This window comes from Nannobrachium achirus, assembly GCF_963921795.1.
Source record: "Nannobrachium achirus genome assembly, chromosome: 23".
Lineage (NCBI taxonomy): Eukaryota > Metazoa > Chordata > Actinopteri > Myctophiformes > Myctophidae > Nannobrachium > Nannobrachium achirus.
In genome coordinates, this window is record NC_137830.1 from 31,705,991 (window position 1) to 31,727,256 (window position 21,266).

Here is a 21,266-nt window from a genome sequence, read left to right on the forward strand (position 1 = left end):
AATTACACCATAAACCAGCAGGCAATGCATTTGTTTTGATGCCGTTCTGGGAGAGAGGTTGCTTCAGGGAGCCAAAATGAATAGAAGGACATGCACTGATTTGAATGTATTTTTTACTCTTTATTTTTGGTTGTGTTGCAGTATTATATCACATACATGAACAATAGTTACATTGCATCAGTTATAAAACATATTTTGAAACCTAAACAAAACCTAGTTGCAACTTGCAACACAACAGGACAATGGTTTTCGTGGAAGTTTCATGTGGGCCACAATCGCCACCTGCAGCTCTGCTAATGGGGAGTGATATGAATAAATACATTGCAGGTCTGTTGTATTTTGGTTGATAATCATGCACTGGCTAAATTAGGCTATTAGTTGTGAGGAACTGTCTGTTGTCCTGGAATTGTCACTCATCACTCCTGCTGTGGAGATGTAGATTTGTTTGTTTTTCTTTTCCTATCTCCATGGAAGGCGGTGATTAGTAAAATTAATGTGATGCAACAACTGTGTTGGTGTGTTTTGGAATGTTATGGATGGCAACCTTCCTTAGGATTGTTAAGTCTGAAGTAAAACTGCTAATAGGCTTGAGTTGTCTGCCAGTGCTTTGATTTATAGCCTAATTTGATTGCCTTAAATTTTGTAAAAAGAAAACTTTTAAGCTTGAGCAGGCATAAAACGGTCTCTCCCCCTGTGTTTATGATCTATCTCTCTTCACTCCTGCTTCACTCTGTCTGCCTGCCTGCCAGGGACATGCTGGGCCCCTGATTCAGCCCGGTAAAAAGAGTTGGAGAGGCCCTCATTGCACGCTATAGAGAGAGATCTCAAGTGACAAGCCAGTGGGCCAATTATTGTACATGAGTTATATTTCGTCGTTGTCGGGTGGATACCTTGTATGTCCAAAACCGTTTGTTTTGTATTTATCATTTTAAAGTGTGAGGCGTTGTGTGCTTATAGATCTGCTGTTTTCACTACTTTTGTGCAACGGCCTTGTATGATGAAGCAGGGCTTTGCTTTGCGAAAAAGTTTATACATTTGAAACTTGGAGATACGAGGTTTCTGTCCGACAGTGACGATTTACTTTGTTGGCCGCCCAGCCCCCAAAATGGAATGAAGGCCAACATTTTATTTTTATTTTTTTCCTAATGGCCGGCCTGGACCGGCCGGGAATGAACCGGACGTTCGGGAGTTGTCCCGCTTTTCCCAATGGCCAGCCCAACGTCCCTGCTGCCTGCCTCTGTCTGTCCGTCTCTCTCTCCCTTTATGCAAATCATAAATTGTGGAAGCAGGTTGTGTGAATAAAGTCTCTCTGTCTTTCCTGAACAAAGCAATGTCACTCTTAACAGCGGAGTCCACTTGAACCTTTTTGAAGCCAGTATAGGAGACTCGTTCCTTTGTCCCTCACAGCGTCCCCAAATGGAAGTGGCCGAGACAAATGTAGCTTTGATTGCTGCTTGACTATCTGGCAGGCTGCGCTCTCGCAGCGTTTGTCATCGCTTGCGTCTGATTTTGTCTCCTTCAACTAAAAGTGTGGCTCATTTAGCAGAATGGATGTCTTTCAAATGGTGCGCCAAGGATCTTTGTCCCGACCAGCCTTTTATCTTGCGTGTGTGTGTGTGTGTGTGTGTGTGTGTGTGTGTGTGTGTGTGTGTGTGTGTGTGTGTGTGTGTGTGTGTGTGTGTGTGTGTGTGTGTGTGTGTGTGTGTGTGTGTGTGTGTGTGTGTGTGTGTGTGTGTGTGTGTGTGTGTGTGTGTGTGCACGCGCGCGGTGCAGTGCGTGCGTGCATGCGCATGTACGTGTATGTTGTGTATGTAAGTGTTGAAGTAAAATGTGTAGAAGATGATTAATATCAGTGCTGTGTCGGGCAGAAACCTTTTACTGTATCTCTGTCTTCCAAATTAGAAACTATAAGAATGGAAAGTGGTTTAGTGTGTCTTTGGGTTTCATAATTAGTGAACCAATGAAAAGTAAACAAGAGCTTTGTGACTAAATATGGGGCCTTCAACCTTCTTTTCAAGTCAAGGACGCCCTGGTTGAGAGAGAGATGAAGCAGGGACCACCACCACTACATGTTGTATAAAATTGCGTCGCAGATTCAACTTTTTCATAGATTTCATAGCTGGTGTTGGACTCATGTTAATGTTTCGGAACACTTATATTCTGTTCGAGGCGTTGTCGAAGCTTGTAGATCTGCTATTTTCGGCTAATGTTCCCCTCAGAATAAAGATGCTATGGCTAGTGTAAAAAAAAAGTTCCTATCACATAAATCTGATGATAGGAAGATTAGGAACCTCCGAAAACGCTGTTGTTGTCTATCTGACATGAGATACGAGTCCCAGAATGCATTAAGAAATAAAACAAGTTGCATTCTTCTCATACAGGATGTGACATTTCAGGTGTGACTACATTGAATTTACCACACTAATAATATCAACGAGAAGTTATGAAAATATATATTTTCTGGGGCGCCGATGGCCTAGTCTATTAGTTAAGGCCTAGTCTATTAGTTAAGGCGCATACCATAGGCTCTAATGCAGCCTGCAGCGAGTCACAGGTTTGACTTCTGAGCCCGAAAATCTTTTCACTCCCTGTCTCTTTCCAGTGACCAATAAAAAAAACGACATGTTTCCTGTGGTAACATTTTTTCTCTCTCTCTCTCTCTCTCTCTCTATCTCTCTCTCTCTCTCTCTCTCCCTCTCATCATGACAGCTGTCCTCCAGGTGTCCATATCCCTGAACAAAGTGGAGCTGAGCGTCGGAGAGTCAAAGTTCTTCACCTGCACAGGTAAGATACGTGTGTGCACGCACGAGCACGGAAGAGTGGTTTCCGAACAGATTTTTCAAGGTGAAGACTGTGGAACATGGCGAACCACAGGAAATTATGAAACACCAGGATGAGCACTAGGGAAAAGAACAGGAACAGCAGGTATAAAAACTAGGTATAAAAAACATAAGGATAATAAGGATAAGCATGATACCATAAGGATACTGCGATAAACTTCACAAGATACACAACACAGACTACAACTTACAAACTGGCAAGCAGTGGGTAAAAGTTGAGTAAAAATATCAATACTGCAATGTAGAAATACTCTGTTAGGGTGCTCTCAGGCCCAAATACCTATGAGAGTGGAATCCGCGTTCCGCCAATGCATTTCAATGAGAAGGGGGCGGTTTCATGTCAGTGGAGGATATGTGCACTCCGCGCAGACCTTGCGTTTATGCTGGAGCAAAGAAATTCTCCACGCAGATTCTGGTTTCCACCCTCTGGTTTCCACCCTCTGAGTCTCATGCACCCAAACTCTTCTCTTTTTAGCTTGTCGCATCTCCCCTTCCAATAAAACAAGGGCGAGTACCCTTCGCCTGTCCATTATAGAGTTGGCAAGTAAAAGATGATGATAATAAAGCCTATTAAAATGATAACCTCGCAAGTCGCAACGTAACCTGGCTAACGTACCTCTGCAGAAAAAGGATCGCTACGCTAGTCTACTACAGGCTACAGGGAGGGAGGGCGGTGCGGGAAGTGAGTGACAGGCGCGTCACTGGCTTTGGGACGGAATGCGCTCTCTGCGTTTTTACCCAGCCGCGCACCAGAAGAGTTTATCCACTGCCGACCATATTTTGGTCTGAGGGCACCCTTACATGTAAAAGTCTGGAATTCAACAACTGTTCTTGTATTCATTTTACTAAGGATAATATAGAATACATTTAGGGTTACACAGTTACAGTAGGTAGGCATAGTTTTACTGAGGTTAAGGTTAGGCATTAGTTTAGGGTTGGGCATAGTTTTACTGAGGTTAAGTTCAGTGGTGTACAGTACAGTAAAGTAACTAAGTACATTTACTCAAGTACTGTACTTAAGTACACTTTTGAGGTATTTGTACTTTACTTTGTTTCCAATTTCCAATACTTCTACTCCACTATATCTGGGATCCAAATAGTGTACCTTTACTCCACTACATTTATTTGAACACTTTAGTTATTAGTTACTTTGCTGATATAAATGATTTTATAAAACATACATTAATCCACTTTAGCCCTATTTTATACCGTGGCTATTTGAAAATAGCCGCTCTACAAGCTCACAACGCGTCGCAATGCTATGCGTTGTGAGCTTGTAGATCTGCTATTTTCAAAACAATTTGCACGTTTACTTTTGGTAATTTAAGTACATTTTGATGCCAATACTTTTGTACTTTTACTCAAGTACATTTTAAATTCCAGACTTTTACTTTTATTAGAGTATTTCTACATTGCAGTATTGGTACTTTTACTCAAGTAAAACATCTGAGTATTTTTCGTAGTTTAGGGATAAGTTGAGGGTCAGGCAGAGTTTTTTTGGGTCGAGCGTTCTTGCTTTCTAGTAGGCACCTGAAACCCTGAAACCCTGAAAAACCACTTACAGGCAGCAGCCGTTCGCAACTGGTAAAAAAACAAACCTAGCCCATCCCTACCCTCCCCTGCCCCTTCTTTGTATAATACTTACTGTTTGTTTAGACTTACTGTTTTCTTTTTTTGTTGTTCTTTCCTTTTATTTTATTAAGTGTGCCTGCCATGCAATGCAATGGCAAAACACTTATTGTAATCCGCCATACTTAATAATAATAATAACTAGAAAAGAAAATTTCGAAGAAATTTTAAGTGTGCCTGCAGCTCGCTATTTGTGTGCAACCTTGTGTAGCGGTTGGGACTGTGGGACCACCCACTGAGTTTGAGACCAGTAATGTGTTGGGAAGTGGAGTTATGGCTGTTTAAAGCCCAGCCATTTGGAAGACAGAGGGGGCTTAAACAATTACAGCTCATTCCTATTGGCCATCTAAGTACACACAGCAAGTTTCGAGACGGTACCATGCTGCAAACTGGAGATATAGCCGTTTAAAGCTCAGCCAATAGGAAGATAGGGGTGGGGCTTAATAGGGGCGGGGCTTAAGTAATACGTCCCTATTGGCCGTTTAAGTCCAGACACCAAGTTTCAAGTCAGTACAATGCTGTGAACTGGAGTATTGGCTGTTTAAAGCCCAGCCAATAGGAATACAGAGGGGGCGGGGCTTAATCAATTACAGCTCATCCCTATTGAGCATTTTACATTTTAAATGACATTGCTAGGCAAAAGTATGGCAGAGTTATGTGGCGCCAAAGTTTCTGTTTTTTTTTTCAGAGTCCCCCATTCAAAGTCAATGGGGTTTTTGGGCGTAGTTTTTAGCGAATTACGTCACCATGGTAACACGGATCGGAAAGAAAAGTAATAGCACACCATTCCCGGCCGAGCCGCACATTTTGATGTATATATTGCGGGGGTGGCGTAAATTGTGCGGCAGTTATTACGTGCCGAAATTTCCCCCATTCTAAGTCAATGGGGTTTTTGGGCGTCGTTTTTTGCGAATTACGTCGCAATGGTAACGCGGATCGGAAAGAAAAGTAATAGCACACCATTCCCGGCCGAGCCGCACGTTTTGATGTATATATTGCGGCGGTGGCGTAAATTGTGCGGCAGTTATTACGTGCCGAAATTTGCAAGGAACTTACTTACTTACTTAAGTATGGCGGATTACAATAAGTGTTTTGCCATTGCGTTGCATGGCAGGCACACTTAATAATAATAATGACAGTGCCACAAATTTCGGCACGTAATAACTGCCGCACAATTCACGCCACCGCCGCAATATATACATCAAAACGTGCGTCTCGGTCGGGAATGAGGTGCTATTACTTTTCTTTCCGATCCGCGTTACCATTGCGACGTAATTCGCAAAAAACGATGCCCAAATACGCCATTGACTTAGAATGGGGGAAATATCGGCACGTAATAACTGCCGCACGATTTACGCCACCCCCGCAATATATACATCAAAATGTGCGGCTCGGCCGGGAATGGTGTGCTATTACTTTTCTTTCCGATCCGCGTTACCATGGCAACGTAATTCGTAAAAAACTAGGCGCAAAAACCCCCATTGACTTTGAATGGGGGACTCGAAAAAAAAAAAAACAGAAACTTTGGCACCACATAACTCTGCCATACTTTTGCCTAGCAACGTCATTTAAACTTTAAAATGCACACACAACTTTGGTGTTTTCCGGCCAATAGGGATAAGCTGTAATTGATTAAGCCCCGCCCCCTCTGTATTCCTATTGGCTGGGCTTTAAACAGCCATTACTCCAGTTCACAGCATGGTACCGTCTTGAAACTTGGTGTCTGGACTTAAACGGCCAATAGGGACTTATTACTTAAGCCTTGTCCCCTCTTAAGCCCCGCCCCTATCTTCCTATTGGCTGAGCTTTAAACAGCTCTATCTCCAGTTTGCAGCATGGTACTGTCTCAAAACTCGCTGTGTGTTCTTGCATGGCCAATAGAAATCATCTGTAATTGCTTAAGCCCCGCCCCCTCTGCCTTCCTATTGGCTGGGCTTTAAACAGCCATGTCTCCAATTCCCAACACGTTACTGGTCTCAAAGTCGGTGGGTGGGTGGCTAATGTTAAAGCTAATGATACACACTTGGCGAGCTGCAGGCACACTTAAAATTTCTTCGAAATTTTCTTTTCTAGTTTTAAAGCTTAGTCTTTTCTAGGATCTCCTTTTAGTAGACCTTGTACCAGTGAACTGTACCGTCATGAAACTGAACCTTTTACTATGCAAACTTCTAATAAAGTCTTCAATCAAAACCTTCTCTCTCTCTCTCCGTCCCTCAGCGCTGGGTGAGCCGGTGAGTGTGGAGTGGTTCAACCCTCAGGGGGAGCGCATGGTGGCGTCGAAGCGTGTCGCGCTGCACGCCGAGACGTCGCGCTCGCGTCTCATCATCTACAACGCCGTGGTGGAGGACGCCGGCATCTACCGTTGCCAGGCAACGGACGCCAGCGGTCAGAGCCAGGAGGCCACCGTGGTGCTGGAGATCTATCGTGAGTCACACATGCACGCACGCACGCACGCACGCACGCACGCACGCACGCACGCACGCACGCACGCACGCATGCACGCCCACACACAGACACACAGACACACACAGACATGCACGCACGCACATGCGCGTACACGCACCTGTACGCTCACTTATACGCTTATGTAAACACCTGCACACCGATCGATCGACACACTGATCGCACGCAGGCACACACTTGTACACACATGCTAAAACATGAAAATCACACACGCGCACGCACACACACACACACACACACACACACACACGCACACGCGCACGCACACACACACACACAGTGAGAATGTGTTGGTCCAGCACTGCATGCTTTATTGTTCGTTCATATTTACAATACCCTCATTGCCAGTTGTGTAAGTTAGTGAGTAACTAAGTACATTTACTCAAGTACAGTACTCAAATACAATTCGTACAGTAGGTACTTTGACTGTTTTTTTCTTTTTTCTTTTTTTACTACAGTTTTTCTGTACTTTTACTTGTACTAAACTTGAGCTGCTATTTACTCTGCAGATTTTGATTATTATTACTAAACATACTATACATTAACCACTTCAACCCTATTTAAACTTGGCTATTTGAAAATAGCCAATCTACAAGCTTTTTACTTTATTCCTTTCATACGTTAGATAGAAAACCTGTGAAATGGGACAATCTGCATAATGAGTACTTTTAAGTAAATGTTGATACTGATACTTTTCAACTTTTACTCAAGTACATTTTTAATACCGGACTATTACTTGTAGCAGAGGTATTTTTACATTGCAGTATTGATACTTAAGTAATGAATGCGAGTACTGTTTCCACCACTGCTCGTGTGTGTGTGTGTGTGTGTGTGTGTGTGTGTGTGTGTGTGTGTGTGTGTGTGTGTGTGTGTGTGTGTGTGTGTGTGTGTGTGTGTGTGTGTGTGTGTGTGTGTGTGTGTGTGTGTGTGTGTGTGTGTTCACGTGTGTGGTGTCACAGAAAAACTGGCGTTCCGGGAGGTGAGGTCACCGCAGGAGTTCCGCCATGGCGACACGGCGGAGGTGGTGTGTGACGTCATCAGCTCGCCGGTGCCCGCCGTGGCCTGGTTCTACCAGGGCAGAGACATCACCGAGGAACAGCCCAGTAAGACATTATCAGTGGTCATCAACACGTCCGTACGCGGACATATGTATCCGTGGCAAACACTTGTCCGTGTCCTTGGTAAATGTTAGATTTAGTTGTGGGCTCGCTGAAAGCGACAACACTATGTTATCTTCATTATTTATCTATCAAGTTCTCCTCAAAAATGACATAACCTATTATGTCAATTTAGTCAGGTCCTCCTCGACAGTACAAAGGCAGTGTATCAGTCAAGTTCTTTTCAGTGGTTGCCTGTGATTACCTGTACATATCCTCTGGATTCATAAACATTGTGCTGGACGCGGTGTCCTGGACTATAGATTTTCATTAAAGTCTCCACAAAGAGTGATTGGGTGAGGATCCATGATCTCTAAAGACTCTAAGATGGGGTTTTTTCAGATTTGAGATGAATAAATCAACATGGCAGGGCCTTAGCCAATGAGGTGCAGCCAAAGGGTAGATCTTTGTGCCCATACATGGTGTTCCATGCAAGCCCACACTGTTTCGTAGGAACAGTATTTCTAGTTAACATTATAATGTTCTTATTTTGATCATAAGATCCAATTACTGAATGAATGTCAGTCTCCATGCATGTTCTCTTCAGAATATGTATGACACTGATTTACTAGGGCACATTAGGAGTCCACTGGTACAGACTTCTTAGACTTTTTTTTTTTTTTTAATTTAAATTTTATCCCACGATTTTTGTAACCCATTTTTTCACCCGGTGCCAATTGCCTAAGCTGTGATCCTGGGCTCTACTCTCCCTCTGCCAACCTGGGGAGGGCCCCGAACTGAGCTCATGCTTCCTTCAATGCATGAGGAGTCAGCAGGCCGCTTCTTATCACCTGACAGGGGGAGCTTCCCCGGTTGGACGTAGCGCGTGGAAGGAACACGTTATTCCAACCAGTTCCATTCCCCTCCATCAGGCGCCCCGGCTGGCCAGGGGGAGGCTTTTTATAGAGGATTACTGCATGTTTTTGTGAGGGTATCTACCCTAGGAGACACGGGGAGAACATGCAAACTCCACACAGAAAGGACCTTTTGCCAACCCCACCTAGGGTGTGGACACTGATGACGCGGAGGAGGGAACCACGGTGACTTCTTAGACTTTTAAAGGACTCCCATAACTCTCAGAGTTACAGACCACCTTCAAGGAACCCCGAAGGTCCCTAAGCCAAAGTGCAGTAACTAAGTTTTTGGACACACCGACTTATTTCTGTATCCCAATTACCAAAGGTCAAATTAGTCTTTGTGTTGGGGTGTAAATAATTACAGTACCTCAACAAACAATTAGTGTAATACAGGATCACTTATATGCCGATAACTCATTTGGCTGACCAGCTGAAACACTTTTACCCAGTGTTTCCCATTTATCAGTGATTTTTTTCTTTCGTAGTTACTGCACCTTGGCGTTGTAAGGCACGTTATATTAGAGCTAGCTCTTTATGTGTTTCTGATAATATTATTGTCTGTGCATTTATAGAGTATGTCCGTGGCAAAAATATAATTTTAACACACCGTCATGAAACTGTACCTTTTCCTATGCAAACTTCTAATAAAGTCTTAAATCAATCAATCAAACAAGATGATGGACATTTTTGACGATGACCCCTGGACATTGTACCATTCAATTCAGTGGTTCTACTAGGACAGAGATATCACAGAAGAACAGCCCGTAAGACAGAATACAGTTCTAATGCAGTTACTGAACAAACACTCTATAGCAATGATTACTATCACAATATAGAACTATTTAACAAAAACACTATGTTTCAACCAAAAAATATCACTTCAAGCACTATAACACCTGAAAAAATAAAAAAATACCAACTACTGGAGGCTTTAACAGATGGCATTTTGAAATGTCCTTGAAAAACAATTTTGAAAATGTGAAATGCTAAACGCTTGTGTGGCACTGAAATCCCAATTCACTGACTCATTGAAAAGATGCACCAGCGTGCCAAAAGAAAAATGAAAAGAAAAAAAAAACACCTAGTAGAGGAAATGTTGTTTCCCCGCTTTTGTCCGGCTTCACAAAAGAACAGTGAAGTCTATGAATAGAAGGCTCAGCTCAGCGTATAAGTTGAACGGAAACCATGTTGTCTTGGAGGAGATTAATTATGTTCCTTTCCCATGTTGCTGGGGGTCTTTTACAAGGCGGCAGACTATCTGTGTGTGTGTGTGTGTGTGTGTGTGTGTGTGTGTGTGTGTGTGTGTGTGTGTGCGTGTGTGTGTGCGTGTGTTACTGTACAGTGGTGGGAAGTACATTTAATCAAGTGTTGTACTTATGTACAATTTTGATAAACTTTTACTTTACTGGAGTATTTCCAATTTCTTATACAGTACTTTCACTTCTCCTTTGTGAGCTTGCTGATCTGCTATTTTCAAATGTAAAAGTAGTAAAACTGAGCCTAGTTGCTTCTATTGGGCTTATTTTCATAGACCTGGCTGCTTGTTTCTTTGGCAAGATCTGTTAACACACGATTCCCTGTTCACTTCCTTACTTGGGAGGAAGTGAAAAGATGTTGAAAGGCAAGGGCAGCCAGCCTCCCTGGAGAGGGCCAGGAATAAGGTGAATACACGTTTTATTGTTGCATACCTTTATGTGTATCAAATGTGCTGTACAAAAAGATTGGCATGACTATTCTCTCTCTCTCTCTCTCTCTCTCTCTCTCTCTCTCTCTCTCTCTCTCTCTCTCTCTCTCTCTCTCTCTCTCTCTCTCTCTGTAGGCAGGTACCAGGTCCTGCCTAATAACAACCTTCAGATCGATCAGGTGACCAAGGCGGATGAGGGCGTGTACCGCTGCGAGGCCAGCGTCGAGGCACGCGGCGAGATCGGCTTTGTGGACATCAATGTGGTTGTCAATGGTGAGCAGCACAGAACCCATTAGAGAAGCTCTCCCTAGAGAATATAAGAATCCTCTTGTGCATTAGTGTTGTCTCTTCATGACAGACTGTGATTTTTATTTATTTTATTAGTGGGCTTTTAGTATAGTATTTTAGCAGCTTGAGCAGTTCTTTAGTAAGCCACCGGAACGAAGTTTTGTACATTTCATGTACAGTATTATGTTGAATGACAATAAAGCTATCTGTCTATATCTATCTATACAATACAGAATAGTGTTGCAACTATCAATTATCTTCTTAGCAATTATTCTAGTTATTACCATTTTATTTAACGCACGCCTGCGTGCGTGCGTGCGTGCGTGTGTGCGTGCGTGCGTGCGTGCGTGTGTCTGTGTGTGCGCGTGTGTGTATTCATTGCACATAATGAATATATAATGATGTCTTTTTTTGTCTGCACACAAATTCCATTTATTTCTCAAATCTGATCTTTAGGTCTCTCTCTCTCACTCTCTCTCTCTCTCTCTCTCTCACTCTCTCTCTCTCTCTCTTTCTCTCTCTCTCTCTCTCTCTCTCTCTCTCTCTCTCTTTCCTGGGATTGAGGTTTTCAATTAGTGAAAGCCATAGGCTCTGTGTGGCCTAAAAGAAAATCGAAGGGTGTCATTTTCATTTCACCATTTGTCCTCATTTGCAGCAGTAAGTGAGTCACCTGAAACCGGCAGAGTGATTGAAATGCGATCCCGCTAAAGCCATAAGCACCGCACGATACGCACGAGTGGCCGCAATATTGACTCGGCCTGTGTAATTCACTCCCACTTAATAATGTAATAGCAGCACTACCTTATACCCCGAAATGAAATATGAATTGCATTCAATTTAGCACAGCTGCTTGCTTCAGTTCTGTGGAGGATCCAATAAGCTCGCCCAATGAGGCACAACCGATTACTCTGGCCACGGCACCGAGTCACCACATTTTACGCAGATGGACCTGATTGTCCTGAGCAAACTGCATCGTCAGGGGTGACGCCTGGTGGTTCAACCAGCACGGCCGGTTCTGACCCAATAGGCTCTATGTGCAGCAGCCACATTGGAAAGAAATTGGGCCCCTTCCTTACTTCCCTTCACAGGAAGTAAGGAAGGGCAATTGGTTTTGATAACACATCAGTAGACTGGATGAAATCCTACCTGGAGGGAAGAGAACAAATGGTTGACATCAACGGAACCATGTCCTCGTCCCTCCCGTTGAACTGCGGCGTTCCTCAAGGAAGCATTCTAGGGCCGCTACTGTTCCTCCTTTACATTAATGACATGAATGCTGCCTGTAACTGCAAACTGTTCCTGTTCAGCACTCCTGATCTGGGGAGAGGACAAATTGCATGTTGTGGAAGCCCTCAGCTCAGAAGTCACCAAAATTCGTACTTGGCTTACTGACAACAAACTGTCTCTACATCACCTTGGTAAATCAGAATCCATTCTTTTTGGGACCAGACATTCTCTGAGTGAGACAAATGTAAACGATTTCAAGGTCAAAGTTGATGACAAAGTAATCTCTAGCAAGGAAGAGATTACCTATTTGGGCTGTATTCTTGACAAATACCGTCACCCCTGACGATGCAGTTTTCTCAGGACACTGTCTGTGGGGGTTCCAAATTCCCGCTTACGGGTCCATTTGGTCTTTGTCAGAGTTATGGGGGTCCTTGAAATTAAAAGGTTAGAGAACCACTGTGCTAGTCTAAATGGAACAGAGCCGTCATCGGTATCCTTGGTACAAGATGTTTATTGCCACAAGGATGTACAAGTACATGCACTGTGAAAAACTTAGGTTGGGAGTGCTCCATAATACATACACAAAATAGAAATACATTTAAGAAATACATTAAAATATATACATAAATAAATATCCATCCACCCAAATCCAATTCCCACTTGCCACATTGTTAGAGAGTGTGAATTCATTTCAGTTTCCTGTCTCTACCATCCAAATAACGCAAAAAAAGGAAAAAAATAACTAAGGGATGTAAAGGAAGTGAGGAACCCTCCTGGGAGATCTCTGCATGTTCAGTGCACTCCATGTTACCTCGGGAGGGTTATTGGGGTGTCTCTGGTTGTGTTGATCCCTCAGGCTCAGCTGTGAACCTGCCCTGAAGAGACAGAAGGATCCGTAGAAACTTCAGTTCAGCTCCTTGGCGGGACCGAGTACAGGGCACGGTTCTCGCAAAGTCGGGTTCGGGCTCCGGGCACCCCCGGGGGTCCTTCAGGGGACAGCGCATCACTCCGACGTTGCGTTGGTCCGACTCGCCCCGTTGCTTACCCTATCCCTAACCCTAACGTTAACCCTAACCGCACGCGTAGTCACGTAGTCGTAATGAGATGTCGGACTCCCCAGCAAAATGTAATATGTCACCAAAATAACTTTAACCACTTAATTCAGTGTTAATTTTGTCTACTAAAACTATGACGAGAAATGTCTTATTTTCAGCATGCAACCATGTAAAATCAGGCATAAAATCAGGCAACGAGGAGATTGTGATGGATCCGTGTTGTTTTTGACAGCAAATTTTGATTTAGTTTTAGTCATAGTCTTTTGAATAAAATGTATTTTAGTTTTAGTAATAATTTAGTCACCCGAACAGTATTAGTTTTAGTCTAATTTTAGTCGACTAAATATCATAAGATTTTAGTCAACTAAATCCACTGTTGATTTAGTCAACTGTAGAATTGTATTTTGGCAGGCCTTGATGGCATCATAATGACTGATTTTACACTTGGTTGCGTGCTGAACATAGCAGATCTACAAGCTCACAACGTGTCGTGCTGCGATGCGTTGTGAGCTTGTATTTTAAACATAAAATGACTCTCTTCTCCACTAGTCCCTCCCTAACGTTTTAGTCTAGTTTTTATTTTGTTGACGAAATTGTCAATATATTTAGTCTTAGTTTTAGTCACCACAGCTTAGTTTTTATTTAGTTTTCGTCATTGAAAAAAACGCAGTCGACAAACTTTTTTCATCATAGTTTTAGTTGACAAAATCAACACTGGATGGATCCCACGTCACTTGTGTATCACAGCACGATTGCCTACAAATAATTAAGGGTCCTTTTTTTGATAGGGAACATAACTGACATTGCGTTGTAGTGTAAAGATGCTCTGTGAGAAAGAAAAAAAAACATGCTGTGTTTCTCTTCCACCAGTGCCTCCGGTCGTGTCAGTGTTCCTGCCGTCCTTCAACGCCACCGCTGACTACCAGGAGTCGGTCACCTTCACCTGCATCATCTCTGGATCCCCCGAACCCCAGGTCACCTGGCACAGGTACAATGTTGAACCCTCTGAGACCTAACCATTTTAACCATTATTTCATTCTTTAGCTATTCAAAAATAGCAGATATACAAGCTCATAGCACGGCACCGAGTGCCGCGCTATGAGCTTGTAGATCTGCTATTTTTTGGAAAAATCATGAACCTTTGAAGAATCATAATTATTCTTCACAACGATCCACGCACCGATCACTTTAAAACACGCACTAGAGTCTCGGAGAATCGAGAGAAGAAAAGTTGTGCCGTCACGATAATCCGTTCCATAGTTATTGGGAGTGTAATGACCTTGGTTTCGCCAAGAGAACATAAGTAAGGAATGCAGTATGAGATTTTTCAAATCTCCTACTCGGGCAAAAGTCTGGGAGACAAATGGTGACTCATAGGTTAGCGAAGATCGCCATCTAGCGTAAAAAAAACATACTCAAATAACGAAAGTATAAAAAGGAAGAAAAGCATTGCATTGTGACCTTGTACATCTTCGCCGAACACTCTCCTATCATTGTATGCCCAGAATAGAGACGATGGTGTAATGTGGTGAGGAGGAAAGGAGGAAATAGAATTCACTTTCACTCAGTGGAATGACACCTGGTTTCATTTTCTCCCCGGCTCAACAGACGTATAATTGCCTGGCTTTGCACTCTCCACCAAACCACCTTCAATTATCTCTGTGTGTGCGTGCGTGCGTGTGTGCAGGGGCGTCACACCAAATTCTGGGCCCTGGGTACAAGGATTCACTGCGGGCCCCCCATGAATGTTAACTATTGAAAAAAGCAGATATACAAGCTTGTAGATCTGCTATTTTTGGAAAAATCGTGAAAATGTGTGCAAGAAACCTATGTCAAGGACCCCCAAGATGATATGTATTTGGCCACGGACCCCAATCTCAAAATGTTTAGTTCCAGGGACCCCCAGAAGCAAAATTTGAGTTAGAAATGTTCGCTTAAAAAATACATATATTCAAAGATTTTCACACATTTTCACAACTTTTCAAAAATAGCCCTTACCCGTTCAAAGATATGAGCTCCGAAATGATGTGCAGTGTGTGGGTTATGGGATGTGCACTGTGCACACAGTATATGAGGGATGGAAAGTAACTTTAACTGGTGCTTGCATGATAATATGTAGGAGCATCTATGTAAGAAATACCCGTTTCGTTTAATGGCTACAGAGATACTGTGTACCGATCTGCATGATTTTTGGACAAAATCTGTAACAGGGCAAGACGAACGACCCCCCTCCCCGCCCACCCGCCTGCCCACCCGCCTACACACACACACACACACACACACACACACACACACACACACACACACACACACACACACACACACACACACACAGAGATGGTTAAACATGTTGCCTCATGCTAGATGCAGAATAGATATGCCTCAAGCTAGATGCAGAATAGATATAGATACACCATAAAAATGCTAATATACAGCATATGATTTGTGAAAGTGACAAACGGGCTTCACAGTTATGTCAGGTGTGTTCATATGCTAATGGTGATGCGATTTCAGATCAATTGCTCCAGCCACTGAGGAGAAACGCTGTGACAGACGCTCACTCAGACAGACAGACAGACAGACAGACAGACAGACATTTGGAAAATTATATGTTTGATAGCAGATCTACAAGCTCGCATCGCGGCACTCGGTGCCGCGCTGTGAGCTTGTATATGTGCTATTTTTCAATAGATAAAGTTATTAGGGCCCCTCCACCTTGGGCCCCAGTAACTCAGTCCCACTTTCCAACCCCTTGTGATGCCCCTGCGTGTGTGTAGTGTGTACTTTTGCACGTGTGTAGCGCATACATCTGCATGTGTGTATAGTGTGTGAGTGTGAAGTGTTTCCCCAATGTATTTAGTGCTGGTGCCGCATGTTGCTTTTTCAAGCAGCACATTTCCATTTTCACAGAGAACATTTAGAAGCGACCACCGATTCAGTTTTATTTTATGACGCGCATCTGTCTGCTGAAAACAACCTTACTGACCTTGTGCTGGAGTGTAGTGGAGAGAGAAAGAAACGCGGCACCGTTTTCAATACTCATTGAGTTTGTTCCAATTTTATGCTTTTGAAACTGATATTATCCTAGATACTATGTTCTATCCGTCTGTCTTTCAATGTACTTAAATACTTAAAGTGTGGTTCCTGTGGAAATAAGCCTCGGCTTTCTAGGATCTCCTTTTAGTTGACCTTGTACCAGTGATTTGTACTGTCATGAAACTGTACTTTTTTCTATTGCAAACTTCTAATAAATTCTTCAATCAATCAATCAAAACCAATCTATTTAAAGTGTTCTTTTCTGCAGGGGTCTAAGCCACGTTAGAGTTGGTCAGAAGAAAATCATGATTTGTTAACTATATATATTTTTTAAAGTATCAGTCGCAGTCGGTAGTCACTCACAGCTAGAAGGTTGTGGGTTCGATTCCCGCTGGGGACGATGTGGGTGTGTTCTCTCCTTTGAGTTATCAGTGCCCACACCCTAGGTGGAGTTGGGAAAGGGCCTTTTTTAAGATTTGTTTTTATGCCTTTATAGGACAGTAGACTGACAGGAAATAGGGGGAGAGACGGGGAGTGACATGCGGCAAAGGTCGTCCGGATCGGGAATCGAACCGGCGACACCGTCAGGCATCAATGCCTATATGGCAATGCCTACGGTATGTGGTATGCGCCTGGACCAGTAGGCCAGTGGGCGCCCCGGGGGAAAGGGCCTTTCTGTGTTGAGTCCCTCACAAAAACATGCAGTAATCCTGGTCTCTATAATGCCTCCCCCTGGCCAGCCGGGGCGCCTGATGGAGGGAAAGGAACTGGTTGGAATAACGTGTTCCTTCTATGCGTTACGTCCAACCGAGGAAACTACCCCTGTCAGGTGAAAAGAACATTAGACAATTAGAAAACAATTTTACATTATGGACATTCTGTACTATTGAGAAAAAAAAAGAAATCATTTTATCTCTGTCTGGTCTGTATTTTTTTACTTGACATCCTATCACTTCGATGTACATATTATTGATGTTTTGATTGGTTTTTAAAATCTATTGAATAGGTTCTTGGTTCTTGGTTCTTAAGTTTTTTGGATTACTATGCATTTGATGTATTCATTTTGATGTATTGGTGTATTACCATGTGCTGTCCTTGCTTATTGTAAATCGCACTGGATTGGATTGCCTGAATTGTTAAGAGTACTCAAACCTTGTCATGTCATGGACCCCCAAAATGAGATGACTTTGGCAGTGAACTCCCATCTCATAATATGTTGTGTCGGGGACCCTAGAAGCAAACATATGAGTTACATTTCTTGCTTAAAAATATATATAGTCAAAGATTTGCAGCTAGGGTTTAGGTGTCTTGCTCAAGGACACATCGACACATAGACTGAGCAGATCTGAGACAAACCTGTGACCTGCCGCTGTCTCTGTAATCGCTCAGCTGCTGCCACCTCTGACATTACATGGAAAATGGTTCTCAGTGTAAATATGTTTGAACTTCACTGTATGTTTGATGCGTTCTACAGAACAACTTATTATTGCAGCCGGTAGAATTTAATGCCTCTTTTACAGTCTTTCCCATATCACTGCATTGTATCTTGCTATTGTAAAGCACTTTTCAACCCTGTGTCGAAAAGCACTCCATAAATAATGTTTAGTATTCTTAGTTGTCATAACGCTGACTGTAATAATAATAATAATAATAAACCTTTATTTTTATTAGGGATGTTAATCGACACATTATTTGTGAAACGACGCGTCGAGGCCGAAAATTGACGCGTCGATCGACTTTTTTCACTTTTTTCCCCCGCTAAGCAGCAGCTGAGAGGAGAGCACAACGGTGCATTACTTTAAGCAACACAACTTGTGCAGCTGCACCCATCAGAACTTGCATCAAAGCCCTAATAATAATTATAATAAATAATGCTCTTCCTTGCGTTAGCATGGAGTCTGTTCTCTAGAGACTAGAAGCGGAGTGACAAAGTCCATGGAACGTAGTGGGAGCGCTCTGGCTGGCACCCCAGGCTAGTGTATCAAATGTGCAGCTTTGGTTTGCCTCGCTCTCCGTCCCCGAACGCATCCACGGGTGTGTCGCATTAACGACGAGTAGTGTATTTTGTGATCATCGCACACGGTGGCGACGCTGCCATTAACAAGCGAGCTTTCGTGTCAAGCATGCATGCAGAGGCAGGAGGTAAACATAACGCATCCAGTCCATAGAGTTGATCTAGTCAGGCAAGTCAGCGCGCACTGCTATGACGCGTGCATCAGACCAGTCCAGCAGTGTTTCTCAAACAGTAGTCCGCAGACCTGACTAGCGCTGTATGCATGCGAATCTGCGATGCATGCATACACAACACAGACATTCACTCGTCTCCAACACAGACACACACACACCGGTCCTCTCACATTTGGAAAACATTAACTCTTATAACGTTTTTGAACAAGCAATTAAAACATTTTTTGGGGAAAAACTTTAGAAAAATAAAAAATATATATATTTTTCGATTTTTCGACCCATACTTTTTGAGTCGCGGTGAGCATGAGCCGATTTTCGAGTCGATTTTCACATCCCTAATTTCTATAGCACCTTTCAAAACTAGGTTACAAAGTGCTTTACAAAGGGACACAGAACAGCAAAAGGACAAAGAACAAAACATACACACAAAAGGTTATAAGGTTAAAAACAATTCAGAAAACAATGAATAGAAATAAATACATAGCTTGCATAATGGTAGAATTCAAATACATAAAAGTTACAGGAATTTTGGGATTAAAAGCTAGTCTGTAAAAATGGGTTTTGAGGAGAGATTTAAAACGGCCATACGTCCTTTGGTATTAAATTGACCTGCTGTAGTGTCCAGGAGTACTTTGTTAGCGGATCTCAGTGTACGTGATGGCACGTAGTCAGACATAGGTCTGAGATATAGACCTAGTGTGAGATATAGACTGTAGAACGGCTACAATCCTGGTTTGATATCCTGCCAGCACATACAGTATAGATCATATTCACACCGTGGCCTTGTTGGCATTTTGTATTGAAAAACCGGGTTGGCATTTCATTAACTAGCAAAATGGCCACCGTATGAATATGGCCGATACCTGCTGCTCACCACATCCTCTTTACGCAGGTATGTTGTCCTCACTTCATATGTCTTTCTCCCGTTGCCAGGAGAGGGCAGAAGCTGCAGCCGTCGGAGCAGTATGCCTTCAGCAGCCTGGAGGGTGGGCGGAGCATGTTAACCATCCACAACATCAGACAGGACGACGGAGGGATCTACTCCTGCAGGGCCACCAACAAGGCCGGGTCCCAGGAACGAGAGCTGCTCCTCAAAGTGTTTGGTACGTAAAGCCTCCATAGGCCGCATTATACTAGTCTAAACTAATGTTTTTTGGGTTAAGGACCCCTTACCTTAGAGAGACAGATGAAGCAGGGTTACAGAAACGGTTACAAAAAACATCTATTGAACTCAATGTACTTTTGGGATTACAGAAGAGTTAAATGAAAGCAGGTTTACTTTAGATGACATAAAAGTTTACAGAAAAACGTTTAAGTGAAAACCGGTTTACATGAAAATAAAACAAACAAAAAGCTGTTTTTTTTTTTTTCGATTAATCATTTTATAAAAAAAAGAATCAATAGTTGCAGGCATTTCTTTCATGTACATTTTCATGAAGCTGCAAGCTATTTTCATCGCACATTTCTTCTGATAACTCTCTTCTATCACCATGAACTGGCAATTCAAGATTCATGCTTCACACGTCAACACGAGGAGCGCTTGTTGTTCAAAATACACATTTAAATGAAGGTAAAAGTGGAGGGAGGGGCGGTGGTGGTGCAGTGTAATACAGTTAGCCTATAATAAGTTTGTTTTATTGTCCCTGACAGCACAGGGAATTTAATGGAATAAGCTAGTGGAGGTGTCTGTTTTGACTAGTGGATAGCTCGCTCGCTCGCTCTCTCTCTCTCTCTCTCTCTCTCTCTCTCTCTCTCTCTCTCTCTCTCTCTCTCTCTCTCTCTCTCTCAGCAGGGTTAACAGGTTCAGAATGGTATTGAATTAACATCATACCGTGTTCAGTGCTGTCACCTTGACTTATAACTTTAATATGATGAGCGGGGTACACAGAGGGCCTGCATCAATTATTATTCTCACTCTCTCTTTCTTTCTTTCTCTCTCTCCATCTCCAGTGGTGTAAAGTACTACTTTGTACTACTTAATACTACTGTATATATTTTTTTTGCACTGTTTATTTTATTTTCATGTACTTTTTTTTTTTACTATATCTACTGCATAGTACTGTGTTCTATCCGTCTGTCATTCAATGTTATATGAGATGCTTCAATGGTTTCCTGTGTAAATAAGCCAAGTGCTTTCCTAGGATCTCCTTTTAGTTGACCTTGTACCAGTGAACTGTACCGTCATGAAACTGTACCTTTTTCTATGCAAATTTCTAATAAAGTCTTCAATCAATCAATCAAAATCAAAATAACATTACTCATGAACAGTATTGTACTTTACAGGTTATTCCAACCAGTTCCTTCCCCTCAATCTGACCAGGGATAGGCAGTATAGAGACCAGGAGGATTACTGCACATTTTTTGTGAGGGTACCTACCCTAGGGGACACAGGGAGAACATGCAAATTCCACGAAGGAAGACCCTTTCGCCTCTCAAAATAACAACCTTTCTGCAAGTCAGTTATGATCTGTCTCTGTCTGACTCTGGCTCATAAGTCGGGTGAGCCTGACAATTGGGAAGACTAATATTCAGTGGTGGATAAAGTACAAACATTTTGTACTTAAGTAAAAGTATCAATAAATATATAAATATATATAATATATAAATATTCTGTTACAAGTAAAAGTCCAGAATTAAAAATGCACTTAAATAAAAGTACAAAAATATTGGTATCAAAATGTACTTAAAGTACCAAAAGTAAAAGTACAACATGTTTGAAAATAGCAGATCTACAAGCTACCAACGCGTCGCATCGTTGAGTGCTTGTAGATCGGCTATTTTCAAACACTGTAGCCTAGGTATAACATAGGGCTAAAGTGTTTATATCTTCAAAGTAACTACTA

At 42.6% G+C, this 21,266-nt stretch overlaps 1 protein-coding gene across 1 annotated transcript in view; it reads left to right on the forward strand.

The window, feature by feature from the left end:
- Positions 1–2,702: 2,702 nt before the first annotated feature.
- The window catches only part of LOC308308457 (neural cell adhesion molecule 2-like), a gene marked incomplete at both ends in the record, with an annotated part of 67,237 nt that continues 48,673 nt past the window's right edge, over positions 2,703–21,266 (forward strand). Inside the window, 6 exons of the mRNA XM_080753872.1 lie at positions 2,703–2,784; positions 6,687–6,893; positions 7,892–8,035; positions 10,766–10,903; positions 14,071–14,188; positions 19,357–19,526. Of these exons, the coding sequence (XP_080609998.1) occupies positions 2,703–2,784; positions 6,687–6,893; positions 7,892–8,035; positions 10,766–10,903; positions 14,071–14,188; positions 19,357–19,526 (859 nt within the window). The remainder of the gene's footprint in view (positions 2,785–6,686; positions 6,894–7,891; positions 8,036–10,765; positions 10,904–14,070; positions 14,189–19,356; positions 19,527–21,266) is intronic.